The 9,120-nt window shown below is 41.4% G+C and overlaps 1 protein-coding gene across 8 annotated transcripts in view; it reads right to left on the bottom strand.

The window, feature by feature from the left end:
• Window positions 1–9,120, bottom strand: part of LOC122540656 (dixin-like) — a 132,722-nt gene that overhangs the window by 32,408 nt on the left and 91,194 nt on the right. For 7 of the 8 annotated variants that reach the window (XM_043676669.1, XM_043676671.1, XM_043676673.1 and 4 more), the window contains 3 exons: window positions 5,813–5,967; window positions 3,862–3,951; window positions 3,707–3,760 (listed from right to left, as the gene is read on the bottom strand). In XM_043676669.1, coding sequence (XP_043532604.1) covers window positions 3,707–3,760; window positions 3,862–3,951; window positions 5,813–5,967 — 299 coding nt within the window. The remainder of the gene's footprint in view (window positions 1–3,706; window positions 3,761–3,861; window positions 3,952–5,812; window positions 5,968–9,120) is intronic. The other variant, XM_043676667.1, reaches the window with a different exon arrangement.

Genomic DNA, 9,120 nt, shown 5'->3' with positions numbered 1-9,120 from the left:
CTTTATTGGTCAGAGTATTGAGTACAGGAGTTGGGAGGTCATGTTGCGGCTGTACAGGACATTGGTTAGGCAACTGTTGGAATATTGCGTGCAATTCTGGTCTCCTTCCTATTGGAAAGATGTTGTGAAACTTGAAAGGGTTCAGAAAAGATTCACAAGGATGTTACCAGGGTTGGAGGATTTGAGCTATAGGGAGAAGCTGAACAGGCTGGGGCGGTTTTCCCTGGACTGTCGGAGGCTGAGGGGTGACCTTATAGAGGTTTACAAAATTATGAGGGGTATGGATAGGGTAAATAGGCAAAGTCTTTTCCTGGGGTCAGGGAGTCCAGAACTAAAGGGCATAGTTTTAGGTTGAGAGGGGAAAGATATAAAAGGGACCTAAGGGCCAACTTTTTCACACAGAGGGTGGTACGTGTATGGAATGAGCTGCCAGAGGAAGTGGAGGAGGCTGGTACAATTCCAACATTTAAGAGACATTTGGATGGGTATATGAATAGGAAGGGTTTGGAGGGATATGGGCAGGGTGCTGGCAGGTGGGACTAGATTGGGTTGGGATATCTGGTCGGCATGGATGGGTTGGACCGAAGGGTCTGTTTCCATGCTGTACATCTCTATGACTCTAACTGGGACCAGTACGGATGCCCATAGCCACTCCTTTGACTTGGCTGAAGTGAAATGAATTAAAGGAGAAATTGTTCAGTGAGAGACCAAGCTCAGCCAAGCGAAGGTGAGTGGTGATATATGGGAATTGTTCAGGCCTCTGGTTGAGGAAAAAGCCAAGAGTTTTCAGTCCCTCCTGGCAGGAAATTGAGCTATAGAGGAATTGGACATCCACAGTGAACAGGAGGCAGTTAGGGCCAGGGAACTTGAAATCGTAAATACGGCAAAGGGCAACAGAGGAATCGTGGATGCAGGTGGGCAGTGTCTGGACACGTGGAGAGGGGATGGAGTCAAGGTAGGAAGAAATGATCCAGAGATGCAGCAGGAGCAGGTTGATGCAATGGGCCTACCAGTGCAGTCTGGTTTGTAGATTTTGGGAAGAACGTAGACATAGGCTCACTGGGGTTTGAAGACTATAAGGCTGGAGGCAGTGGGGGGGGGGGGGTTCTCCGGAAGTACTGAGGTCAGTGACAGTCCTAGCAACAATGGCTTAATGTTCAGATGTGGGGTCATGGTCCAGGTGAGGTAGGAACAAGTGTCCAAGAGTTCACGCTGAGCTTCCACAAGGTAAAGATTAGTACACCAAACTAGAATGTCACCATTTTTGTCAGCAAGTTTGATAACAAAGTTAGGGTTGGGCCTGAGAATGCAGTTCTGGGCACCGCACTATTGGAAGGACGCGATTGCACTGGAGAGGGTGCAGAGGAGATTCACCAGTATGTTGCCTGGGATGGTCAGAATCAGTTATGAGAAGACACTGGATAGGACTGGGTTTGTTTTCCTTCTAAAAGAGGCTCTCGGGAAGAAGGGGGAAATCTGCTTGAAATGTAAAAAAATTATGAAAGGCCTACATACAGTAGATCATGAGAGTCTTTTCTTCATGGCTGATGTGTCTAAGACCAGTGGGCACAGGTTTAAATATTAGGAGTGAGTTGTTCAGAGGAAAAACGTTTTCCACCCAAAGGGTGGTATAAAGTTGAAATGTGCTGCCTGGGAGGGTGGTGGAGACAGGTACTCATGCTGTATTTAAGAAGCATCTAGAGGAGCAAGTAAAATGCTTGGGCATAGTTGGCTACAGATCAAGTGTAGGTAAAATGAAATTAGTGAAATTTGGTATTTGTTGGTCACCATAGATATGGTAGGTCAAAGGGTCTATTTCTATGCCGAATGACTCTGACTCAAGGCCAAGAAGGTAACTCACCACCATCTTCTCAAGACCAAATAGGAATGGCAATATATGCTGGCCTAACCACTCATCCCCCAAACTGCATGAACCTTGAGGAAACATCCATCCTCCATTTTATAAAAAAAAAAGCTAAGATTGGAAATCTAGCAAATAGCAGAGCAAGAGTTTGGTTCTTCTTGCTGCAGCATGGAAATATTTCACTAGGTTGTATCATCATTAGACCAATGCACTTCTATTAAATAATCTGATGCTTGATGCAGTTTTCTCTCTCACTCGTAAGATTTAGATATGTCAGTTTATAGTAAAGGTTTATCAAGAGGATGCATTCTGCTTGCAAAACAAGAGTTTTCAAATCTGAAAAATGTGTTGCTGGAAAAGCACAGCAGGTCGGGCAGCATCCAAGGAGCAGGAGAATTGATGTTTCGGACATAGGCCCTTCTTCAAGAATTCCTGAAGAAGGGCTTATGCCTGAAATGTTGATTCTCTTGCTCCTTGGATGCTGCCTGACCTGCTGCACTTTTCCAGCAACACATTTTTCAGCTCTGATCTCCAGCATCTGCAGTCCTCACTTTCTCCTAAGAGTTTTCTAATGTCTAGGAGTCTTGCATTGTTTATATCATTGTTGTCCAATAATGATTAGCTACAAATCGTATGTAGATAATTGGGAATCCAGATGTGCATAGTTGTATTGCTGGTCAGTATATATCAAATACATAATAGTCACTTCCAATTCACTGAGGTTTGGATGTCAGAAAGATTGCTGTTGAGTTTATTTCAAAGAATTTTTGTATCATGCATTATTGTTTGTATTTTTCTTCTATGCAAGAAACCTTCATGTTCTTGCATTAAAATACTTCGGCAGACTCTTTTGGATTTGTTCATTGACTGATTTCCATGTTAATGAAAATAAAAGTAAACTTATGGTCTATCAAGCCAGGTCTCACTCTGTGATTGGACTTGTCCAACATTTCCACCACCTGGAATTGTAACAACTGCAAGTCAGTGAGCAGTTTCTATTGAAATATGAGAGGAATTCTAGAGGGGAAACCTGGAAGACACCAACTAGTGGATGTGTTTTACATTTGTTCCACAGATTTTCTGCCTTGCAGCTTGATTGACAAGCTGGCTTTCCAAAAGAAGAGAAAGCCTGCAGCTTGAAACTGCGGACGACCCCAAGAGAGTAACCAGGGAGGGAAGGATTACGCTTGGGTTTTTGGGGAATCAGACTCTTTGTTGGAAGTGGAAGAAGAGATTGTGGGATGATGAGCAAAGGTTGAAGAGAGCTTGGAGGGGATACTGAGTTGATTCAGTGATTGCAGAGCTGGAAGCAGAAAGCTTTTGGATGGGTGATAAACTGCTACTTCTAGTCCAAAACAGAACAGCAAATGCACTTACTGCCATTTCTTCTTGCCTCCATTAAACTTGTCAAGTTTCTTAAAATCTGTGGAACCTGGCCAAAAGGGTTAAAAATATAAGTGGAGGCTTGCAACCTCCTGAAAACCATTCATGTGTGATCTGCCATTTGAAAGAAAATCAGCCACAGGTCCTACTCTACACCCTGCCACCATCCCATTCACCCCTCTGTTAAGATTGAACTTAGGCGAGTAGAGTAGCATGTGAAATTGTGCTTCTCGACTGAAGCAAAGCCATCTATATTTGAAGGTTAAAATCACTGCCCACATTTCAGAAGCCAGTTCCTGCAGCTTGTTCTCAAAAGAAGCACTTCAAATTTTTCAGCTCTAGCGAAACAAATCACAACTTAAAAATCTTTCTACTTTCTTGACTAACGTAAAGAAAAACGTACAGAAACATCAAACATAAACACTTTGAACTAGTATGAACAGTAATCACTCTTTGTACCTTCATCTCTTTGCATTCATCCATACTTAGATCTAGACGACTCTTGATGATAACCTAAGCAATACAAGAATTTACCATCAATGGTTTCTTCAAACATGTAACAAAGCAAAGCTAGACAGATCAAACAGTATAACCAGGTGCAAAACAGCACATACCAATTGTTCTTCTGCACTTGCTCCTTGCTCACACAGTGGAAATGATCCCTCCTGTTCGTCTTCAGGAAGTGAACCATTCAACAGTAGGCCCTGGCAACAAAACCAGCAATATAAAACGTGGGGTATCACATAACAAAATGTTCGAGACATTCAGGTTTCTCCAGCAATTACTACACAATTAGAATCTGTTCACGTTAGGAAGCACTCACAGGGGTAACAATATTAAATGATTTTTTTTTGTAACATAATATATGAGTTAAATGAACAATTTTCATGCCACAGAAGATTATTGTGGAGATCACTCAAAAATCAAGTAGAACTTACTTAAGTTTGCAAAACAGCCTTTCTGCAAATAAAATTTGATTGATGTATTGATATTTTGATTCCAATAAAATTAAGCACTTTTGCATGCCAGATATTTTCGAATGTTATTTATCTAAGCATTGCTCACTTTTCCAGCAAAAATGTTATACTGAAAATCAAAACTCAGAAAATTCAATGGCCAGCTAGTTGCTACAGCAAGAAAACACTGCAATTGTGTGTCGGGACAAAAGGAAATCCCAATGCAACTGACTCTGCATGAATTGCACAGGGAATTGAAAATTTTGACGTAATTACCAGGTATCTGGAACCCTCATTTTAACATCAAAATTTCTAATTCACAAACTTAATTTTTAGAAGTTTAATTAGTAAAAGTTAGATGATTAAAAATCTACTGCTGGTTAACTAGTAAACTTAACCCTCACTCCCACTGAACACCCCAACTACTCCTCCTGAGCCTCTGCCATTGCACACCCCCACACTGCCCGACTGGAAACCCTTCCCCCAACTCAGCAGTGCCAGACATGATAAATTCTCCCTACACCAACATAACCTTACCAGAATTGACTCACCCACCACCCAGAAACATCACCACCATGCTCAACCATCTAACCATTCAAACTACGCTAAACACTTTCATTACATCCCACCTCCCTCACCCACCTGGCCACAATACCTACCACCCATATTTCCCTTCCTCCAAGCACCCTTCACCATCACCCCACCCACCCTATTCTAATACTTACCTTAGTTCTTTTTACTCATTCATGGGATGTGGGTGTTGCTTGCTTCACTAGCATATATTGCCCATCCCTAAATGCTCAGAGGGGAGTTAAGAGTCAGCCACATTGCTGTTCACATGTGGCCACATGTATGCAAGAGCATTAAGGTTGGCGGATTTCCTTCCTTAAATGCAATTATTGAACCAATTTTATGACAATCAACAGCTGTGCCACCACCTCCTTTACATTTTTCCTTGGGTCAAACGGCAAGTTTGTGAAACCAAGAGGCAGGGAGAAGTGGCAGCAAGCACTGAGAGTAACATTGTGTGTGTATGGGAATATAGAAGACCCTAAAATCAGTTTGCTGCCACATGCTTAGATGCGACTCTTCATTTCAGGTTAATAATCCTTCATCAGAAATGACAGTACAAGTCTGATTAAAGGTCATCAACTTAAAACATTAATCCCGCTTCTCTCTTCAGAGATGTCAAAAGTGGGAAGCATTTCCAGCCAGTTTTATTTCAGACTACCAGAACCTGCCATATTTTGATTTTGTATAAGTAAGGCATTTTTTTAAAAAATGTTCGGGGTTTAGGTAGAGCTAGTCAGGTCACATTTATTATTTATTCTTAATTGACTTACAAAGGTGGCAGTGATGGTGACAACTCAGCAGTTTGCTGCTTTGAAGTGTATTAATGATCAACCACACAGTGATGGGCTAAAGACACAAGTTGGTCAGACCAAAATAGATAAAAACTATGTGATCATATTATACTTGTATCCTTCTGCAACTAGATTATACTTTTACTGTATTTTTAATTACTATTTTTAGCCCTCAAAAAACATAACATTTCAAATCAGTTGTAATTAGATTTTTTTGAAAACAGTCGCTAAATAAAACTTCATACTTGTAAGATAGAAATCATCTTTCTGGCTTCTTCCATTTCCTTCCCCAATTGGTCCTGTTGATCCAGTAATTGATCTTCCCAAAGGTAGTGCTTATCGTTCACTTGGGATTTTCCAGAATTCATGGACATCCATGCAGATTGAATGCTGTCTTCTGCTGGATGGACAGGTTTTAATAGAATGTATTTGTATCACAATCTCAGTGATCAAAATGATGACCCCTCATTTGCAAATGTCAGTGCATTTAAAAACATTTTAAAAGGCAGTGACTTTCTTAGAATACTTTTCGCTAAATTTATGTTCCCATTCTTTACAAAGTAAGATGCAGAAAATGAGTAATTTCTACTTGACCCACTACAGGGCTTACCATAAAACGAAACGTTTTACCAGATAAAGTACAGAATTTGTCAGAGCCATTTTACATTGTGGGTTTGCACTAGGTAGTGAACTGAAATGGATCAGGTATCCATCAATAAGTGTAGCTGATTTTAGATGTGTACAGGCAGTCAATGTTTAACTTAATCCATGTGTCTTGTGCTTGTAATACTGCAACAATGGCCAGCTTTCTTCAAAGAAAAGCATTTTCAAAACATTCTCCAAAAATGTGTCATGAATGCTGCCTTGCTGAAAGTTGAAATTTCAATATCATTCGAATAAATTGTTTTTAATTTTCATTTTTATTGAAAATCAACACCAATAAACCAGTTCAACTAGTCATTTATCTCATTGTTCTTTTTGCCAGACCTTGCTCTGTACGTATTGGCTGTTATATTTTTATCATACCAATGATCAGAATGGTGGTGGTGGTGGTAAAGGGTCGTTTTTCAGAAAGGAGGCCTGTGACGAATGGAGTGCCACAAGGATCGATGCTGAATCTTCTACTTTTTGTCACAGACAGACGTTTTTGTGTCCAGCAGAGAAAAAGCAGAATGCTGTGTTGTTTCCCTGGTGCTAGGATCAAGGACATCTCAGAGAGGGTGCAGAATGTTCTCACGGGGGAGAGGAGTCAGCAGGAGGTCATTGTCCACAATGGAACCAATGACATTGGAAGGGAAAAGATTGAGATTCTGAAGGGAGATTACAGGGAATTAGGCAGAAATTTATAAAGGAGGTCCTCAAGGGTAGTAATATCTGGATTACTCACAGTGCTACGAGCTAGTGAGGGCAGGAATAGGAGGATAGAGCAGATTAATGCATGGCTGAGGAGCTGGTGTATGTGAAAAGGATTCACATTTTTGGATCATTGGAATCTCTTTTGGGGTAGAAGTGACCTGTACAAGAAGGACAGATTGCACCTAAATTGGAAGGGGACTAATATACTGGCTGGGAAATTTGCCAGAACTCCTTTTGAGGAAGGGACACAGTAGGACTAATAAATTAAACTGCATTTATTTCAATGCAAGGGGCCTAACAGGGAAGGCAGACAAACCCAGGGCACAGTTAGCAACATGGGACTGGGATATCATAGCAATTACAGAAACATGGCTCAGGGATGGGCCGGACTGGCAGCTTAATGTTCCAGGATACAAATACTACAGGAAAGATAGAAAGGGAGGCAAGAGAGAAGGGGGAGTGGCATTTTTGATAAGGGATAGCATTACAGCTATGCTGAGGGAGGATATTCCCGGAAATACATCCAGGGAAATAATTTCAGTAGAACTGAGAAATAAGAAAGGGATGATCACCTTATTGGGATTGTATTATAGACACCCCAATAATCAGAGGGAAATTGAGAAACAAATTTGTAAGGAGATCTCAGCTATCTGTAAGAATAATAGGGTATGATTTGGAGTTGCCGGTGTTGGACTGGGGTGACTATCACTTGATGAAGGAGTGTCGCTCCGAAAGCTAGTGTGCTTCCAATTAAACCTGTTGGACTATAACCTGATGTTGAATAATAGGGGAGTTATGGTAGGGGATTTTAACTTTCCAAACATCGACTGGGACTGCCATAATCTTAAGGGTTTAGATGGAGAGGAATTTCTTAAGTGTGTACAAGACAATTTTCTGATTCAGTATGTGGATGTAGCTACTAGAGAAGGTGCAAAACTTGACCTACTCTTGGGAAATAAGGCAGGGCAGGTGACTGAGGTGTCAGTCGGGGAGCACTTTGGGGCCAGCGACCATAATTCTATTCGTTTTAAAATAGTGATGGAAAAGGATAGACCAGATCTAAAAGTTGAAGTTCTAAATTGGAGAAAGGCCAATTTTGATGGTATTAGGCAAGAACTTTCGAAAGCTGATTGGAGGCAGATTTTCGCAGGTAAAGGGCGGCTGGAAAATGGGACGCCTTCAGAAATGAGATAACAAGAATCCAGAGAAAGTATATTCCTGTCAGGGTGAAAGGGAAGGCTGGTAGGTATAGGAAATGCTGGATGACTAAAGAAAATTGAGGGTTTGGTTAAGAAAAAGAAGGAAGCATATGTCAGTATAGACAGGATAGATCGAGTGAATCCTTCGAAGAGTAGAAAGAACGTAGGAGTATACTTAAGGGGGAAATCAGGAGGGCAAAACAGGGACATGAGATAGCTTTGGCAAATAGAATTAAGGAGAATCCAAAGGGTTTTCACAAATATATTAAGGACAAAAGGGCAACTGAAGGAGAGAATAGGGCCCCTCAAAGATCAGCAAGGCGGCATTTGTGTGGAGCCTCAGAAAATGGGTGAGATACTAAATGAATATTTTGCATCAGTATTTACTGTGGAAAAGGATAGGGAAGATATAGACTGTCGGGAAATAAATGGTGACATGTTGCAAAATGTCCAGAACACAGAGGAGGAAGTGCTGGATGTCTTGAAACAGTTAAAGGTGGATAAATCCCCAGGACCTGATCAGGTGTACCCAAGAACTCTGTGAGAAGACAGAGAAGTGATGGTTGGGCCTCTTGCTGAGATATTTGTAACATCAATAGTCAAAGGTGAGGTGCTGGAAGACTGGAGGTTGGCAAACATGGTGCCACTGTTTAAGAAGGGCAATAAAGACAAGCCAGACAACTATAGACCAGTGAGCCTGACGTCAGTGGTGGGAAAGTTGTTGAAGGAAATCCTGGGGGACAAGATGTACATGTATTTGGGAAGGCAAGGACTGATTCGGGATAGTCAACATGGCTTTGTGTGTGGGATATCATGTCTCACAAACTTGACTGAGTTTTTTGAAGAAGTAACAAAGAAGATTGATGAGGGCAGAGCAGTAGATGTGATCTATATGGACTTCAGTAAGGCGTTCGACAAGGTTCCCCATGGGAGACTGATTAGCAAGGTTAGATCTCATGGAATACAGGGAGAACTAGCCATTTGGATACAGAACTGGC

Source organism: Chiloscyllium plagiosum, chromosome 35 (assembly GCF_004010195.1).
Source record: "Chiloscyllium plagiosum isolate BGI_BamShark_2017 chromosome 35, ASM401019v2, whole genome shotgun sequence".
Taxonomy (NCBI): Eukaryota; Metazoa; Chordata; class Chondrichthyes; order Orectolobiformes; family Hemiscylliidae; genus Chiloscyllium; species Chiloscyllium plagiosum.
The sequence above is the reverse complement of the archived record's forward strand: the minus strand, read 5'-3'. Positions and strand labels throughout refer to the sequence as shown.